The 20872-nt window shown below is 31.8% G+C and overlaps 1 protein-coding gene and 1 long non-coding RNA gene across 2 annotated transcripts in view; one reads left to right on the top strand and one right to left on the bottom strand.

Moving 5' to 3' along the window:
• The window catches only part of LOC126746520 (splicing factor 3B subunit 1), an 87230-nt gene that overhangs the window by 45963 nt on the left and 20395 nt on the right, over positions 1-20872 (top strand). Inside the window, 2 exon segments of the mRNA XM_050454827.1 lie at positions 11629-11910; positions 11979-12270. Coding sequence (XP_050310784.1) covers positions 11629-11910; positions 11979-12270 — 574 coding nt within the window.
• On the bottom strand, positions 11550-19739 carry LOC126746525 (uncharacterized). The gene is made up of 2 exons (XR_007663914.1): positions 19595-19739; positions 11550-12116 (listed from the first exon to the last, which is right to left on the bottom strand). It is a non-coding gene; the product is annotated as an uncharacterized LOC126746525 (long non-coding RNA).

Consider the following 20872-nt stretch of genomic DNA (forward strand, 5'->3'; position numbering starts at 1 on the left):
AACCTACTTATTAATATTAAATCTATAATATCGCCGAAAGTATTTGATATATCCTTCTACATTTTTTTTTATATTATAGGGCATACATAAGCGCTACCAACTATCATAAAATACTTACAAAAGTTGTTTATTTTTTTTCTGAAAAAATATTAAGTTGAAAATGTTTGAAAAATTTGAACCAAATTTTTCAGCAATCGAGAAACTTTTTTATTTGAAACATTATCAATATAAGGTCTGCGAGGAAGTTGCACAAAAAACTGCAGGAAAGTTTAAAAAAAAACAAGAGTTCTCTATTTATAATACTTTACGAGAAAGGAACGTTCAAACTTGCAGCGCAAAATTCGATTACCGCGCAGTGGTCGCCTATTCAGCATTTACTGCTGCTCCAAAAATTGATAGGGTATTTATTGCTAATTTTAATTTTTTTTTAATTCCAATTTTAAATGTAAAAAAAGTTACTTTAAAGTAAATAAAACAAAAAGGCATTTTTGGGACACACCTTGCTAAGTGAAACTAAATAATAAAATATTGCACTTTCTATTTAGTAGGTACCAAAAAAATATTCCAAAAGTTACATAATAGTGTAGTTATAAACAACATAAAACATGTAATTAAATTATATTGTCTTCTATATCATCTTCTATATCTATGATTTTTGTTACATTTTTGCATTTCATCTTGCATTTGCATTCAAGAGAGCAATGCACGGCCTCATTTTTGCACGCACACTTATTGCTATTGCAGTTTTTGTTTTCAAGATACCAACTCATCATGTTAAAAAACTAATTAAAAGTAGGTACCTTTTAACATGCAAATAAAATGATGCTTCAGTGGGAGGAATTTCTTTGGCTGATTTTGTAGTTTTCTTTGTCAACCTAAGCCTAACTTCATTTAAATCTGTACATTTTTCAATTTTAAAAAAAGAATCAGTTGTATCGCAGCCTGTGAGTGCATGAAAAGCTAGTAATTCATCACATACTGCTTTTCCAAAATGATTCGCTATAAAGTGAATTGGAATAAATCGTTTTTTGTTTGTCGAAGATGTGGCGTGTCCCTTTTCCATAATTATTTCCAATGAATTCATTTTATCTTTATATAAAATATGCCCGGCTCCGCGTCGCGCGGGTCGCGCCCGCCTCCCTGATAGACAAAACAATGATGGTCGCACTTGTCGGATCGATATCTGGTAATCGGTTGCACCTAAAAGGCTTTTTTTTTTAAACTTCCTTGTAATGTTATGTACATTTCCTTCGCAGATTGTGTGTTAAAATTCCTTTAAATAAAAAAGTTTCTCCCTTGTTGAAAAATTCAATACCAAAAATACAATCTATATTAATTATTATTATTTTTTATTATCAAAAACAAAAATACTTGGAAATCATTTTGGCTAGATATTAGCGCTTAAGTATGCTCTTTATAATATTTTTTTAAAAAATCGCATACGTCAAGTAGTTTGCAAGATTTATGTTAAATTAAGTTAAGTTAATGTTAAAAAATCAATTTTTTGAATTTATGCTGTTTTTTTAGTTTTTTCGCTGTCAAGAACGCCCCGACCAATTGCCAACGTCGCCATAACAATTTTTATATGTAAAATGACCCAATATATCAAACGGTTATAGTCTCAATAAGTTATACCGTAATATTGGGTTTAGTCCTAAAACGACGACTTTTGAGAGCTTTGCCGCCGGTTTATAAGGGGATTTCTTCCAGAAACTCAACAAGGTCATTATTTGATATATTTGAAAACTCATTGGAATTGAGCCGATCAGGGAGTATTACAGGCCCGAAAAGGCGACCTCTCATTAATCCTATCCATACGTTGACCCTTATATCATGCTGAAAATGTGAAACAACAGTCGCATGAGAGTTTTCTGTATGTCTATATATATATATATGGTTATTTCTTAAATTCATTATTCCGGCTCTTGTAAACGTTGCTTCATTTGTCCAAAATATTTGATCTGTTCCCCACTCTTGCAACTTCTTCAAGTACCACCTACAGAATTTACAGAATTGAAGCCTCACCTCACCATCCACAAATTTGCAATAAATCCTGGACTTTTTTCAAATGAAACGGATGCAAATTTTTTTTTTTTAAAACTCTATGTACAGTGGAATGGTGAATCTTGCAGCACCAATGCGGCGAGTACTTCTAGATCTATCTTCTGAAACAGCTCTCATAATCGCAGGTTCTTGTCTCCAGCGTTTGACCATTTTCACCCACAGCGTCTGCATTCTTCTGCAAATGTACTTCTACGGGGTTGCCGTCTATTAGGAAAATGACGCGCATACTCCCTTGCTGCCTCCCGCGAGTTTCCATTTGCGACACGGTGAATAAATAAGATGTCCCGATATTCAATGTTTGTGAAACTAGGCATTTTTTTTTAAGCACGTTTAAATCAAACTACTCATTTAACTACTTTAAGTCGAAGTGAAAACTTAATGACAGTTCTTGTCAAATTGTAAATATCTAAGATTTTGTTTTAAAATCAAGTAATACATGGTTTGTGAATTGCCTTCTTTTGCAGATTCATTGCCATTTACAAATTAAGGAAAAACCTGCCTTTTTTCTTAAAGAATGAATATCCCGATATGTTATTTGTTTACGGCTTCTCTAATGGAAATTTGTGGAGTTGTTGTGTTAGGGAAGATAGATCTACAAGTACTCACCGCATTGGTGCTCAAAAGATCAAGAAATATAAAATTTGAAAATTTTCAATTTTTGTGGTTTTCTTTCTTTTGTCCATGATATTGCTGTGAAAACAAATAGCTATCACAAAAGTAAGTATATCATTGGAAAGCATATTAAATGCAGCAGTTTTTGCTGAAAAAAAAACATGTCCCTATTTACCAAATTTTAGAAAAACGACAACGAAGAAAATACCACTAATTTTGCACATTTCCCAAATGTTACATTTAACTTCTGATCACACCCGGTATAAAAAATTACTTAAAAACTTAAATATACCCATCTTATAGCAAATTTAATTCTTTTTCAGATGGTATATCTCAATTTTATGAGGTGGTAAGAATAACGGAGATATTCTTGTTTATATAAAAAAAAAAAAACAAAGAAATTTGATAAAATCAAAAAAATGTTAAATACCAGAAGAACTAACAACTTTTCGAAAAAATGTTATACGACTTTTTTGTTGCAAATGACTTGTTGATGAAAACCCATATAAATTTTAAGAGGGTCAATTATGGGCTTTCCTGGACATTTTATAGAAAAAATGTAAGATGTAACTTTTTGAAGAGACCAATCTGGCAAACCCTTGTGCAAAGTTTCAAAAAATGTTAATAAGCGAATCTTGAATTATTCAATTAAATGTAATTGCAAAATTAGCAAATTTTCGGTTCAACAAAACGTGAGACAACGGTGACAACGGTGACAAACGTGAGATCTTTGTGTCTGCCTCTGGTCTATCATATATATTTATGTATACCTGAATCTATGTCTAGCCCTGATGATATGGTTAGCGAAAGGAGAACAAATATTAGTAATAAACTTGTTTATGTTACTTTTAATTAGTTTAGTAGCACACATTACAGTCAGGATGAGAACATTTGAGTTTGTAGACCCCTGTGGGTGGCAAGAATATTATATTTGGTGTTAACCAGGTGCTTAGATAAGTTATTAGAAGTATGATAGTACACACATAATTTATTGTCTGAGTGTCTCAAAAAACTTTTGGCAACTTGGTTGGATAATTTATCGAAAATATGTAATACTTCTATAAACGGAGGCTTTATTATCTTTACATAAGAGTTTAAGGATTTTATTTAAGCATTTATTGAGGCTTTTAAAATAAATGTTATTAATGACATTGTCAACGGATCCCAAAAACAACGGAGATCCGTTGTTTTTGGAGATTAGAAATATATAGTTTTCAATTTTTTTTGAAAGTCATTTGAAGAAAGAGGAATATTAAAAAAATCTGTGAAAAGTGAATTCAGTGCTGAGAATTTTTGGTTGAAAGGATGGTTAGAAGAAAAAGGGATAACATTGTCAGTTGCTGAAGGCTTTCTATAAATTTCAAACTCCAATGAATCTGTATTAGATTTCTTGATCAATAGATCTAAAAAGAGTAGACGACCCTCACTCTTTTTCGTAAGTAAATGTAATGCACCTATGAAAGATATTAAGGTCTTTTAAAAAATCTTGCAGTTCTTTTTCAGAACCCGGGAAAGTTTCGTCCACGTACCTAAACCAATGTGTGATAAAACTTTTATATACGTTGCTTTTTGATATCTTCTTTTCAATAAAATACATGAACACTTCAGCCAGAAAAGGTGACAAATAAGAACCCATGGCCAAACCTGACTTCTGAGAATAGAACTTTTTATTAATTTGGAAGAAGTTTTGTTTTAAAACGATATCTGTAAGGGAAAAAATTTCTAAAATAATATGAGTAGGTAGATTAGAATTGAAGAACAATAAATCTCGTAAAAATACTTGGGAATAGATTGGAAATGTCAAAGGATACAAGGAAGGAGTTTGGAGGTATGGTAATATTAGACAAGTTCTGTGCCAGATTAAAGAAGTTTTTAAAGGCAAAAGGGTTAGAAAAGCAGATTACTTGGGGTAAAGTCGATGTTAACCAAGAAGAAAGTTTTGATGCAGGAGAATTCTATAAGAAACTACGGGCCTAATGGGACAGTTCTTTTTATGAATCTTAGGAAGGCAATAAAGTAGAGGAGTGGTGGGGTTCATGGGAATTAGTTTCTAAGGTTGCATAGAAAAATGTTCAAAAGTTGCATTACAAATTTTAAATAGTTGTTTAATATGATGAACGTATTTAGAGGTTGGGTTGTTGGATAAAATTTGAAAATCATCCGAGTTTAAAAGTTCATTAGTTTTATTGTAATAGTCGGATTTGCCCATAATCACAATACAATTTCCCTTATCAGCCCTAGTTGAAATAAAGTCGTTTTCCTGTATTTTAATTTCTAGTATTGAAAGCCGACAAACTCATATTACACCATTTAATTTTTTTCTATTTAAACATCAAGTAAATGACGCTTAACGTATTAAACAAATGCAGGAAATATTTTTAAATATACAAGATATTATAAATAAAAATTCCTAAAATATCGCACCTAAAATTGAAACATTAAAATTCACAGTAAATGCTTTCAAAAACATTTGAGGCTCATTACCTTCCAATACACATGAAATTATGTTAACAACAAAAACTGAAATATCAGAAATTTATTTGTTTAAACATATTTCCTTATTCATAATAAACATTACCCTAAAAAGTCCGTCGGGTCTGTATTAATTATTATTCTCCCTACTGCGTTATGGCGATCCCATTACGGGAACCCGTTCTCCCGTAAGGAACGAAGAAGGAAATTTTTAAGTGTTCCCTAACCGGAAATACTTCAGCTCTCGAGACTTCTCGTTTGTTCCAACTCCGGACAGTTTCATAGTTAGCGGTTAACTTATTTAGCTGACTTCATGCCTGTTGAGTTCTTAACGGTCGACCGTGTTATGACCTTAGGGTCCATAAATGTCTCTCTTTTTTTTTTAAGAGCATTTTGTAATTACTGTGGGAAAACCACATGATGTGTTTCATTTTAGTTAGAAAGTGTGTCTTATATTCGCCCACTTCCTTTATAAATAAATCTACATAAGTAATAAATCAGATTCACCAATATAGCAATAATAGTAGTAGTGAGCTGATATGCGTTTGCGGTATTGTCCAAATTAGGAACTCTCAGCTGCACCGACCGCAAGCTGATTAATTTCCGTACGTTTTAAGTTTCTTGTTATGTTTAAAAGAATCATCCTGCCGGAGTAGGTCATGAATAGATTTTTTGGAGTTTAAATATTTATTAACCTTCAAAGTAATGTCAAATCTCACCAAGTTTGGGTTAGACACTTGGGTTGATTTTAAAATTCTTTCACAGTCTATCAAAGTGTGTTGAGACACTGAAAGTCTGTCAGAATGCTGGAAGTTGAACTTAAGTCCCAAATTTAGAATATCTTCATTGTTATTAGAAAGGTTTACGTTACTTAAATTGATAAATCTATCGTGAAATTAATGTGGGGAAAGTTGACCGAATCTCTGTGATAATACGTCACAGAGATCCCGTTAAAGATCCCATAGATTTAGGCTTATGTTTAATTTTTAAAAATTGAAGTTTTTCGTTTAAAGTTAGTTTTATGTTTCTCACCTTCACGTGTGACAAAAACGTTTAAATAGTTAGTAAGAAATTCGAATTCAATATTACGAAGACTATTAGTGAGTAAAAAATAAAGAAACTTAAGTTTCTGATTAATGGTGTTGACAAAAATATAGTTGTTTCTTACTTCTAGTCGAATCCATGTTCTTCTGGCTTGGGATAAAGCTTTTTCAGAGCTTTTTGATTTAGAATTGGTCTTTGTAGAAATGTAGTTAGATACCAGGTTGTTTCTTAGACATTCGTTGTTACACATTCTATCTCTTTTATTCTATAATATCAAAATATGCCAAAAATAAATCCACTGCATGAATTATTTTATGTACATTGAGTCAAACCCAAATATAAATATTAAATTAACCTAGAGTCTACAAAAACGATATCATAACAAAATGCAAAGTCTCATGAATGCAAAGATTGTCACCTACTAAAATTTATCGCAGTACGTTTTTTTAATGCGCTCATTGATAAATTGTTAAGTTCAAATAAGTTGGAATTTGCTTCTATAGTAAGTAAATATTGTATTGGTAAAATGTTGTGATATGTGGAGGTGGAGAGTTTAGTCCTCTATGACATATATTCAAAGAATTCACATTATATAATTTTTCTGAAGCGATGCTAACCCTTTGAATATTAAAATTAGTTTTAGAACATATATATATTTTAATAATGCAAGTTATATTAAAGATATGGAATAATGTTTGTTATCGCATAGGCAAGGTCTCTTAATTACCTCTGCAAGAACCCCATTACAACCAAAATACCATATAATGTACTGGGTGTCCCATTAATAACGTTCCTCGGCTATATTTCAGCACCTAATAACTGTATAATCTTGAAAAGAAAATTGTTATAAAAGTGGCCCAGAAAAATTCCGGAAAATATTTTAAAGTTCGTTACTCAGCCCCTAGAGGGCTAGTTTTCGAAAGCTAAAATTCTATTTTCGCTATAAACTTCCAATAACGTAGGTCTAAAAATATTATAATAATTATTAAAAATGTAATAATTTCTAAGATATACCTACAAAAAAGTTTTAACAGAAATTTCTGTCAGATGTCAAATAAAGTGGTGGAAGGAGTTTTTACCTTCAGTGAGAAAATTACTTGAAAGTCGGCTCTGGGTAGACGGATTTTTTAAGAATAACTTTTGTTTTACAGGTCATTTATTGCTTTATTTTTTTACCAAAAAATTATTATTCTAGTTCTTGCTACAATTTGCTAGGGAGGCGTTCAATTGTGACATACTTTATTTGACGAATTATTTCGAAAAACTTAAATGCAACCATATTTATTTTTTAACGCCATTAAATGCAGGAAATAAAGCTTAACAACCTTGTGAAAACCGCATCTCAATATCCCGTTTCAAAGTAACCTTATTTAAAAAATGTCTCCATTAGTAAATGAAAATTATTTAAATCTTCGTAAATTCCCATTGGCTCAGCCGAGGTAAGAAAACTCGTTTTTAGATGAATTTTTAAAGAAATATACTCAGGATACTAGCTTTCGTGAAAATCATAATCACTTTTAATATTTATTTTAGAAGTTGGCTTGGCTTCTGTTTAAAAAACAAAAAGTTGCTATTTTCAATAAATATATATCAACTAATTTTTACTTATTTTAGTGTGGCGCTCTCGTTTAATTTTTGTCTATCTTTTTATTCTTTTGCTTAGTTTTTTTAAATTTTTTGTTTCAAAATGCGCCTATCTTAGTTTGATCCTCAACTTATTCTAAGGACAATTTCACAAGATTTAGACATGTCGCGTTCAGTAGTTCACAGATTCATCCAGGTTATTAAACAATCTATCAAAAATAACTTACCTATAAAATGTAAGTGGGTTATAAGTAACTGAACTTGGGGCAGTTTTGTTTTATTTTGATATATTTTATCCTTACCATATAGTACTGCATCTAGCTTTAAATCTACAATATTATAACAGAAGATTAAATTATTGTCATTGGATGGAAAACATGTTGGCCGAAAATTATAATTTTATTAACCGGATTTTATGGACAGATGATGTCCACCATTTAATAGTGTTGAAGGAGTTAATAGGCATAATATGCACTATAAGTTTTGTCAAATAATTGGTGGAAAAGAGTGTCACAAAGCAAGTTGAAGTCGTATTTGTCAAATAGAGTCCAACGTGTAAAGTTTGCGAATTGTTTGTCTGATGTCCACAGGGAACAGTGTTGGGGCCATCATAATTTCTATTATATTAATGATATGGTCAAGCGTGCTCAAAAAATGTAAAATTGTATTATTTGTGGATGAACACAGATTTATATTAAAAAAATCCATCTATTGTCCATCATTCTTAATAGCGAACGTATTTGACTGGCTCTGTAATAATAATTTAAATTTAAACGCAAATAAGTCAAGAAGTTGGGTATTTTGTAAAAAACGAAAATTAATCGGGAGGACATTGATAATGTACAGATAGCTGTAAAGGGGGAAAATATTGCTTACGAGAAAGAAATTAAATATCTGAGTGTAATTTTGATGCGCACTTAAATTATCATGCACATGCACACTACATAATGAGGAAATTCTCAAAAAAAGTAGTTTTTTTAACAAGAATCAAAAGAAATCTGTCAATGTACAGAAAATTGATGTTATATAATGCAATTGCACTCCCACATTTGTAGTTTTGTCAACATTGCTGTTCAATTTACCCCAATACAGGATTAACCAATTTTTAGAAATAAGCCAAAACAGAGCTATGAGACGTTATTTTACTAGATTTTAGAATGTGATCGTTATACTCCTGCGAAATCTATGTTTAGTGTGTATTTGTTTATTTTTAAGTAAAAACAATATTTTTACCTACGTACATCTGTGATAAATTTAGAGTTTTTGAAGATGTACATAATTATGGTACTAGAAACGGCACAGATTTTATACTGACAGTCAGATGTAACACAAATCAGTTGCTTGACTCGGTCCTGTACAGAGACTTAATAGAATTTAATGAAGTACCCGTGATCATTAAAACCTGTGATAATTTAATACAGTTCAAAAGGCTTTTAAGCAAATTTATTTTAGATAGGTTGTAGGTTTTGTTCTTTTTATCTAATTTTAATACCTAAGTGTGTGTCTTACATTAATTTTATTTATATAGTTTTAATCAATTTTTAACTTTTTTTATTAGTATAGGTTCAGTTTTATATATTGGTGTTCTCTTTACAAATAATCCAGAACTGTTAGTTTTGTTCTCATATTTAACTGGCCTTTATACTTTTATAAGTGTTATGTATATTTTCGTAAAAATAAAGCAATAAATGACCAGTAAAACAAAAGTTATTTAAAAAAAAATCCGTCTATTCATAGCCGACTCTCAACTAATTTTCTCACTGAGGTCAAAAACTCACCCCACCACTTTATTTGACATCTGACAGAAATTTCTGCCAAACTTTTTTGTAAGAATATCTTTACATAATATTAGTATATTTTTAGACCCACGTTATTGGCAGTTTTTTAGCGAAAATAGAATTTTAACTTTGGAAGTAGCTGCAGCGCCTCTAGCGGCTGAGAGCTTATCAAAATAATTTCCAGTATTTTTTTGGGCCACTTTTATTTTAAAAAAATTTTTTCAAGATTATACAATTATTAGGTGCTCTATACAGGTGTCAATTTGAAAAAGTACCCCCCTCTATATTTTTGCCTCTGTATAAAATTTTAAAATTTCTAAAAACACGCCAAATTTATTTTTGAGGGGGACATTTTTTAGGTTAATTTACAATAAAATGGAAACAGGGGTCGAGTGATACCTCATTTTAAAGATGTTTTAATTACCTTTTCAAAGATACCACATACTTTATCTTTTTGTCAATACGTTATAAGAAACAAATTAAAACCGTAAAGATATTTATTTTTTTAAGTAATAACTATTGTAACGCAATAGAACATAAAAAAGAAATAAAAAATAATTTAATTTATAAAATGTTCAAAATGTTGTCCATTCTTTTCCACTTTAACAGTACTAAAGTCTGCCCTCAAACTCCTTTCTAACATTTTGAAAAACTTCTGCCTGGATTTCTCTACACGCAGCTGTGATTCTTCTTTTTAAATCTTCCAAATTACTAGGTTGTGTTTTAAAAACATATAATTTTAAATGCCCCCATAAAAAAATCTAAAGGTGATAAATCGGGTGATCGTGGTGGCCATTTAATTGCTCCCCGTCAACCATCCATCTGCCAGGAAATCTATCATTTAACCACTCTCTAACCGGAAGAAAATAGTGTGGTAGAGCTCCATCTTGTTGGAAGTGTATTAAAGTTTCTTGCAAAATCATATTACCCGCAGCAGTTCGATTTTTTAAGCTACTTGTTATTAAGGAATCTGTTGTGTCTTTCAGCAGATTAAATTTAAGTAGAGTTCATCGGTTAGATTTTCTCCAATAAATAATGGTCCTTTAATAGATTTTCAAACAATACCAGCCCAAACATTCATCTTCTCTGGATAGCTTTCATAAAACTCAATTCTTTTATCAAAATCGTCATCAAAAAGCTGTTGAAGAATATGCATTTTATACGGGTGAAATTGATGTAACTTAAGTATTTTTCTTACTGTTTCGTGAGACATTCCTACCTGACGTGACACTCTGCGAAGTGATGTAGAGGGCTCTGCATTAAAGGTGCCTAAAACCTCCAGTTGTGCAGCTTCATCCAAAACACGACCATTACTACTTTTTTTGTTTGCAACCGAACCAGTTTGCATAAACTTAGCAATTAGTTTTAAAACATATTTATGATTTAATTGACTATTAGGATACATTTCGTTAAAGAATGCTACCGTTCTTCTTGCAAATCTTTGACTTTCCCCGTAAATAAGAATAATTTTCGTTCTTTGCTCAAGATTAAACTTAATTTTTCATTTTCAAAATACTTAAGAGCGCCCAACGCTAGACTTTTTGTTTTTTTGACAACTTTTTAACTAATTTGTCATTCGTTACTAAAGTGATTACTACGCAAGTACTAGTTGAGGAAATCTATCATATTTGCTTGATTTTTCGCAAACTTCTCAATCAAAAGACCTTTAAAATGAGGTATCACTCGACCCTCCCTTCCATTTAAGACTTTAGAGGTTATGTCGGCCCTCGCCAGGGGGCTTCTGCAATTTGATTGAAAACTAACCTAAAAAATATCTCTCTTAAAAAAAATTTGACGTGTTTTTGGAAATTTTTAAATTTTATACAGGGGCAGGAATATAGACGGTGGTACCTTTTCAAATTGACACCTTGTATAATCATTATTATACTAGATAATTATTAGGTGAGAAATAGCCGGGGAACATTTTTAATGGGACACCCGGTACACTTTCTAAACTAAACAAATATGGTTTTTGTCAAGATTTCTTACACAGTGTAGGACAAGCCGTCTATTTATTTAATACTTTATAAATCTGTTTCTTGTTTTATAACTAAAACGCACAATTTGCTTCTAGGTATTCCATCTCTACTTCCTTTCTTGAAAGCGGTATGTCGCTCAAAGAAATCTTGGCAGGCGAGACACACCGGTATTAAAATCGTCCAGCAAATTGCAATTCTTATGGGTTGCGCCATCTTGCCGCATTTAAAATCATTAGTAGAGATTATCGAACACGGACTTGTGGATGAACAGCAAAAAGTAAGAACTATTACGGCCTTGGGAATTGCCGCTTTGGCCGAAGCAGCTACCCCTTACGGTATTGAAAGTTTCGATTCTGTATTGAAACCTTTGTGGAAAGGTACATAAACGAGAACTAAATTAAATAACCAGTATTCATATTAATATATGGGTAAATGTGTTTTTTAGGTATCAGAACTCACCGTGGTAAAGGTTTAGCCGCCTTCCTTAAGGCTATCGGTTACTTAATTCCTCTCATGGACGCCGAATACGCAAATTACTATACCAGAGAAGTGATGTTGATTTTGATCAGAGAGTTTCAGTCACCTGATGAAGAAATGAAGAAAATCGTATTAAAAGTAGTGAAACAGTGTTGTTCTACGGATGGTGTGGAGGCTCAATACATTAAAGAGGAGATTCTACCGCAGTTCTTTAAGCACTTCTGGAACCACAGGATGGCACTGGATAGAAGGAACTACAGGTAAGTTGTCATCAAAGCACATACCATAATTTAGGATCGACTGGGTATATGGAAATTAATATATCCTCCAACCGCCGATAGATATACATTGTACCCGTAAAGTAGCGGATAAATTCAATAAAAATGAAATAGACCGTTTCTGAAAAAAATGCCCGAACCCGTCGATTTTAATATTGGGTTTAGGGTTTTTCACGTGGAGATTAAATATACAGGGTGACTCAAATGGAAACCACCATTTTTTAATGCAGAATCAAAAAGAACGCATTTTTTTACAAAGGATATGGCACAAATGAATAGTGGTTACATAAGCAATTTTGAAGGAAAAATGATGATCAAATGTAAAATTAAAGAAATACCTATCTAAATTGAAATGTTGGTACACGGCCGTCTTTACCTTCAGGCCGTGAAATAAAGAGATCCGGCAACACGGCATAGTTGTCTATCTCCCGGCTCCGTTCCCTATTATTCAGTGTTATTATTTTGGTTATGATAATTTATCGGGTCCAGAGCTTATTTTGAAAGTAGTTTAATGCTTTAATATCGGTAATAAGTGTTTGTGATCTTTCGCGGTTACCTCTAAACAGCTGTGCATGTGCAATTTCTACTGCAAGCAATTTTTACTGAAAACAGTAAAGTCCCATTGTTTTGTTTACCTTCAAATAGGCTTATTTACATTTGTTTTTCTTTGGTTTTTAGTGCGGTTTTAAAACATTACCCCTTCCTAGTTACCTACCTAAGTGTCGCTTAAAGCCGTGTACTTATACCTACCCATCCCTAGTTTGCATTCTTTGGTGTAGTCATTTAGGAAAACATTGGCAAAAGAAAGTATATAGGTCAGTGTGTGTGTTAAAGTTAAATTGTTTTTCCAGGCTAATTTTTAGTGTGTTATTGGCTGATTTGGTAAGTCTTTTACATTGATTTATCGTCATCATAATGCCTAAGACTTGTTGTGTTCCGGGATGTAAGACAAATTATAACAGTTCTTTAAAAGCAGGAAAATCCATATTATCTACTTTTGGCTTTCCAAAAAATGAAATTTTAAGGGCTAAATGGGTAAAAGCCATTCACCGAGCTGACTGGTCTCCCAGTCAATATTCTGTGGTGTGTGGGATTCACTTTCAAGAAAGCGATATCATTAAAAAGGAAATTTTTTTATTGCCGGATGGGACTGTAAAGAAAATTCCAACAAGAGCCAAACTTAAACCTGATGCCCTTCCATCCAATTTTCCTAACTTACCATCTTATTTATCGAAAAAAGTGCCACTTCCTAGAAAAAGTCCAGACGAAAGAGAAAGTGAAAAGCAAGATCGTCATAATGAACTAAATGACCAGTTTGAAAAATCTGATTTAATTAATGGACAATAAAATTAGAAAATAAGAGCAAGATTTACTTTTATATGGTTGATTTTAGTGTGTCACAAATAAATATTTATTCTGAAATTTCTGTTGACAATAATATGTATGTTAAAGTGTTTGTACATAAGTCAAAATTAACATTTAATGATTTAAATTGGATCTTACCTTTCGATTTAAAATTAAGTAGATGGTCCCAGCTGGAGAATTTACTAGTTAGGTACAAAGTTCCAATAACCGTAGAAAAAGCTGAGGATAACACATTTGTGTTTTTCATTGAAAAAAGTTTGCATTTTTTAAATGAGGCATCCAAAAAACTGGTTGCGATTTCTGATATTCAGTCAAATAGCTTTATGACTGACTATGACCCACAAGAGCGAACACAGGAGTGTAATAATTTAAACAATATTTTATCAATTTTAATTAATCAAGTTAAATTACTAATTTTAAAAAGGAAACGATACACCTCTGATACTATAATTATGGCATTTATGTTATATACACTTTCCCCAAGTGCATATAATTTAATGAGGGATTATTTTAATTTACCCACAAAAAGATATCTTCAATACCTCTCTTCTAGTTTAGATGTGGCCCCAAATAGTTACCTTAATCCGACTGAAAATGATAAAAGTACCAATGGGTATTTGAAATATTTATCTGACTTTTTAAAAGATCAAGAAAAAATTGTTGTTCTCTTAGTTGATGAGGTATATGTTACTAAAAGATTAGATTATAGAGGAAAAAATTTAATTGGTGTCGCCTCTAATGACAGTTCATTGGCAACAACTATTTTGACCTTTATGATATGTTCTGCTTTTGGAAATTTTTGTGAAGTTGTTAAATTATTACCAGTACACAATATAAAAGGTTCTGAAATGATACCAGTCACCAAAAACGTAATTTCTTTAGTACAAAAATGTGGTTTTACTGTTTTAGGTATAATAACAGACAACCATAGAATTAATCGGTCAATGTTTTCAAATTTAACACATTTTCCGAACCCTGACATTCCCCAAAATAAAATATTTGTGAGCTATGATTTTGTTCATATATTTAAAAATATAATAAATAATTGGCGGAATTTAAAAAATGATAAGAATACTTTTGTATATCCCGAATTTGACAATTTCAATCAAATAAAGTATGCTCACATTTCTAAAATATTAAAAACACACAATTAAAAAAAATAAGTGGTGTGCTCCTTTTTATAATATGAATGATTTTCGCATTGAATTTTTTAAAAAGTTCATCTTATGGTTAGATACATGGCAAAAACTTAATTTTAATGGTAAATTAACAAAAGATACTTATTCAGAAAGTTTGCAATCTCTTATATTTTACCTGGCAAATTTACAACTGAAAAATTAGAAAAAAGGTTTGGTAAATATAGGCTGTTAGGTGGAAGTAATTACAATATCAGTTTCGATGAAATAATAAATGCAGAAAAAAAATAAGACTTAAACATATTTTCCGGAAGGCTACTGGTAGCTCATTTTCACTCTCCGAAATACAGAAACATACTGAAAACTGTTGCAATGAAAGTGATCTTGATTGGTCACTTTCACAAAATACTGACTGTGTCAAGTTTTTACATATATTGGAATCAGGATCCTATTTAGAAGAGTATGAAATAGATGCATCTTCTCAAATATACATAGCTGGATATGCTTCTTTTAAAATTACTAAAAAGCTAAATTGTAACATCTGTATTTCTCTCATTACTAAAGGTATGGGAACAAATACATGTAATGAATATTTTAATTATTTACAACGCGGTGGCCTTAGTGTTCCTACGGATATAGTTAAAACCGTTCTATTTCATATGTGTGCAATTTTTGAAAAAATCATAAATGATACCGCCACTGAATATAAATTTTTAAATACCTGCAATCAAAAACACATTCTATGTAATCTTACCTATTCAAGTGTATCCCAGGATGTTCTGCTAAATGATTTTTGCTGTCAATGTACTTGTGGTAAAGATTATAAAAATATACTTACCATGTTATTATCAATATTTTCTAACATTTTGCTTAATGATTATATAAAAAAGAAGAACAATCAATCTGACGCTCTAAAAGTTGAGTCAAGAGTTGAGTCCAAAAACAAAAAAAGAAAACTTAACACCTTTAAAAAATGATTAACTAAACTCTTTTATTTTTATACCTCATTCTTTTTTGTTAAATTCTATAGATTCAATTTAAATTTGGGACTGCCTTAAGTTTAAACTGTATTTTACAATATCACATGCCATTTAAATAAAATGTTATTCTTTTTGGCTCTAATCTCCAATAAAATCTTGAAATAGAAGCTTATGGCAAATTCTATTATCCCTATTGTAATGCTTCTTCATAAATTAAAAAAAAAGTCTTATATATGTATACATATGACTAAGAAATAATAAAGTTACACTGTTCAAACAGATTAATGATTTTTACTTTTTTTCTGCCAACCACCAAGGGAAAAACAAATTTAAATCCTTTAGATATCTTGAAAAATTCTTAGACCTCTATCTTACACTTGGCAACACTGCATAAGACAGCTGTTCACGGCCTGATAAGTAGAGGAGGCCGTGGTTGGTATTTTGGTTTTTTAGTTGTCGTTGTTGTTGTCAGTGTCAAAAGGTTTGGTGCAACTATTTGAAGTATTTTTACATTTGCAAGTGGTGTTTATTCTTTTTGAGAGACGAAAGCAATGTCATCCTACGTTTTATTAGTAACTACACTTTATTACCTACTGTTATTGTATGAAATATGAGAAAATTAACCGAACGTGAAAGAATCGAAATCTTGTGCATGATTGGTTTCGGAGATATGTCGCGTACTCAAAAGAAGGTGGTTCAGTTGTTTAATGCAACTTATCCTGATCGGTCGCCTATTAGCCAAAGCATGGTAAGTAGAGTTGAAGCAAAGTTTCGTGAATTCGGGCATGTTAGGGATACTCAAAAAGCTGGTCGGGGTTCAATAACTGAAGGAGATGAGCTTAACGGTCCAAGATATTCCCAAAGCCACAATCACAGGCACGGTTTCTAATGTTAACTTATCACGATCGACTGTGCTTAAGGTATTGAAAAAAGCCCAAGTTCCCGCTTTATAAAATACTCTTATTCAAGAGCTATCGGAAGATGATTTTGATCGCCGAAATGAATTTTCTGAACAAATGCAGCAATTATGTAATAATAACAATAATTTTGTAAAACGGGTAATATTTTCTGACGAAGCAACGTTTACTCTAAACGGCCATGCGAATAGACAGAATTGTCGATACTGGGCGATCGAAAACTCATTGGTTCACAGAATGTCATACACAATGTCACCCTCTGGCAGTCAATGTGTGCTGCGGTATAGTGGAAGGAAGCTTACTTTTTTGATAACACTGAGCCCCGCCACACTATGCTTTACCCATTTGCAATTATCTAGATGAAGTTTTTCCAAATCGTTGGATAGGTTGACGAGGGTTCATTGAATGGCCACCCAGATCGCCAGATTTAACTCCCCTCGATTAGTTAAAAAGTAAAATGTATGTCACTAAACCAGAGAGTTTAGAAGATTTAAAAGAACAAATACGCCAGGAAATTAGAAATATTACTCCAGATGTCATTGAGAACGTTCAAAAAGAATTTTTAAATCGCCTTGGTTATTGTCAGGTTGTTAACCGTGCTCAATTCGAACATTTAATTTAGATAGGTATTTCTTTAATTTTAGTTTTGTACAAAAATACGTTCTTTCTGATTCTGCATTAAAAAATTGTGATTTTCATTTAAAAAACGTATTGATGTCGCATATCTTTTTTTGAGTCACCCTGTAGATTTAATTTCCATGTAGAAAAACCCTAAACCCAATATTAAAAGCAGGATTATAAAATTAATTTAATTCCACACTAGGTAGTTTCTCTTTAAGATAAGAGTTAAAACAATTATATTAAAAATATCTATATCACAGAGTTGGATCACTTTATTGCACTTAGTTATAGTTAGCATATAGAATAATTTTAAATGCTGATAGACTAGCCAAATTCACATTAAATAATTTAGTGTTTGTAGGTCTACCTTGGGGACATTCAAATCTATTCTAGTAGTTAAATTCAGAGTACTATTTTTTTTTTGTTCACTATATTATACAGTGCATCCCAAAAGTTATGTCTAAATTCATTTAAAATTCAGGAGTGTGTCGAAAAAAAAAACGCTCGGACCCGTCGATTTTTATTTCAAGTTGCGCAATTTTGTACGTGAAGTTTGTATATAAAAGGTTGCTCAAAAATAAATTACAACCATCTACTTAATTTTTTCAAATGAAAGCACCTTTTTTTATTTCATTTTTGAATTTCGCGTGGAATTCTACGTATGTTTCATGCATCATGTCCTATACCTAAAGTCAACAGATATCGAAAAAAAGACGACCAAACATTATTATTGAAGTTCACCTTACGAGTCACCTTATCTCTGAGAATTTTTATACAGAGCAAAATTCCATTCATTCGTGTTTTTTTATTGTTGGCTGGTGACCTGTATTTTCATAGAAACTGTATGACAGTTGTACACCAAACAGATATTGTCAAGTGTGAAGTGTATGAGCAAAGTTGCGGTTTTCACAATGGTAAAGTTAACGGAACGAGAAAAAATTGAAATTCTGTGCATGGTTGGGTTTGGTGATAGAACATGTACTCAAAGAGAAGCTGCTCAATTATTCAATGAAATCCATCCTGATCGTCCTCCGATATGTCAAAAGGTGGTGAGTAGAATAGAGGCTAAATTTAGAGAATTCGGTCATGTTAGAGATCTGCCGAAATCTGGTCGTCCTGCTCGAGATGAAAATGAACAACTTAACGTTTTGCTTTCTTTGGAAGAAAATCCAGGCGCTCATCTGTCGCAGATTGGGGCAAATAATAATTTAAATCTAAATAATAATGTAGTAACAAATATTATTTTTTTTCGGTGAAGCCACGTTCTGTTTGAATGGTAGTGTGAACAGACCAAATTGTCGATATTGGGCAACAGAAAATCCGCATTGGATGATGGAGGTAAACACCCAGTACCCTCAAAAACTAAATGTGTGGTGTGGAATACTGCGCGGAAGAGTAATAGGTCCCTTTTTCTTTGAACAGACTTTAACGGGACAAGTGTATCTCGATTTTCTCCAATTTGAATTAGTTCCAGCATTACTAGCCTTATTTCCAAATCCATTGGACTCTGACTATTCTGACGAAGAACTATTTTTCCAGCAAGATGGCGCTCCTCCGCACTATGCTGCCACTATGCGTACATTTTTGGATGAAACCTTTCCCAATCGGATAGGAAGGAGAGGACCCATCGAATGGCCTGCTAGGTCGCCTGACCTAACACCAATAGACTTTTTTTTGTGGGGATACCTCAAGTCGAAGGTATTTGTTAATAGGCCAAATAATCTAGACGACTTGAAAGAGAGAATTCGCAGAGAAGTGCGCGCCATAACTCCGGAAATGATTGAAAATGTGCAACGAGACTTTATTGATCGCCTTGGATATTGTCAAGCCGTGAATGGCAACCATTTTGAACATTTAACTTAATTTTTGTTCTTTTTTTATTTGTTACATGAATAGTCTTTTTTCGATAACTGTTGACTTTAGGTATAGGACATGATGCATGAAACATACGTAGAATTCCACCCGAAATTTAAAGATGAAATAAAAAAAGGTACTTTCATTTGAAGTTGATGGTCGTAATTTATTTTTGAGCAACCCTGTATATACAAACTTCACGTACAAAGATGCGCAACTTGAAATAAAAATCGACGGGTCCGAACGTTTTTTTTTCGAACACACCCCTAAATTTTAAATGAATTTAGACATAAATTTTGGGATGCACTGTATATAAAAATAACAGACTGAGCATCTCTCCTTTGACTTAAAGATACTATGTTGAAATTAGTTAACATACTTCTGTAAGACAACATATATGGATACATATTATATTGTTTTACATAAAGAATACCTTAAAAATTGCTTCTGAATTTTTTCAATGTTGTTACAATTAACCTTTTCTTGAGGTGACCATATTATAGCTCCATACTCAAGGCGAGGTCGAACTATTGCATTAAACAGTCTAATTACAGTATCTATTTTAAACCACCTTGAGTTTCTAAGAGAGTTTTGATTGCAAATAAACCCCCAAGTCTTGTCATTTAGTATTTCTACTAATTACAATATTATTTAATTTATAGTCATATAATATAGGGCATTCAAAATAATCATCCATTGCTCTCAAAGAGAGTTAAGTATATGACCAAAGGAGGGAAAAAAGTAAACTCAAAGTCCAAATCTTATAAGTCAGCGTCTATTAAAGGTTAGGCGTTTCGCATTAGGGCATCATCAGACCTAAATAAAATTATCAAAATTAAATGATACGGAACAGAACGCTAATTAACAGAAAAGATATACCTATCGAAATACAAAAACCACACACTGACTCACACTAACATAAATAAAAAAATATAAAATAAAATACACCATCGTGGATCGTTATTAACTAAAATATGGAATTTAAAACGCCAAATATATTCAGTACATATTATACATATTATCTTAAAAAGAATGAAAACAAATACAATTATGAAAGGACAAAAAAAATATAAAAAAATTTTTTTCAAAAAATGTTTTGATTTAATAGGGATCGAACCAGAGACCATTGGATCTGACGTTTCATTTTCAGCCCATGAAGAAAATATTATAAGTCATAACTTAAAATTTAATTTTTCGCATAAAGTTGATTTAAAAATTAGAGAAACGCTAGCCGTCGAGGCTGAAAATATCCTACAAACTACAGATATTACCAACAAAAATATCCTTAGAGCAAATATTATTTCTCTCTTATATTCTAAATTGGACAAAAACAAAACTTTTAATTATAATGGTAAGCACTTATGTTCCTTAAAAACTAAAATTGAACAACATGACTTGATTGTCACTAAGGCCGATAAAGGATCTTGCTTAGTCGTTATGAAACGCACAGATTATGTGAATAGGGTTGTGGATTTTCTTGATACCGATGAGTTTCAACCTTTGACTAGGGATCCCACAACTTCATTTTTTACAAAAATGAAAGGTGTTCTCGATAGATCTTTATTAACCTTGGATTTTTTTAATATTAGAAAGGAGGCTCTTTATCCTATGAACCCGAGAACTCCTCTTTACGGGCTACTTAAGTTCATAAAGAAGGACAACCAATTAGACCAGTGGTATCTTTTGTAGACTCTCCTTGCTATAAACTTTC

Source organism: Anthonomus grandis, chromosome 17 (assembly GCF_022605725.1).
Source record: "Anthonomus grandis grandis chromosome 17, icAntGran1.3, whole genome shotgun sequence".
NCBI classification, from domain to species: domain Eukaryota; kingdom Metazoa; phylum Arthropoda; class Insecta; order Coleoptera; family Curculionidae; genus Anthonomus; species Anthonomus grandis.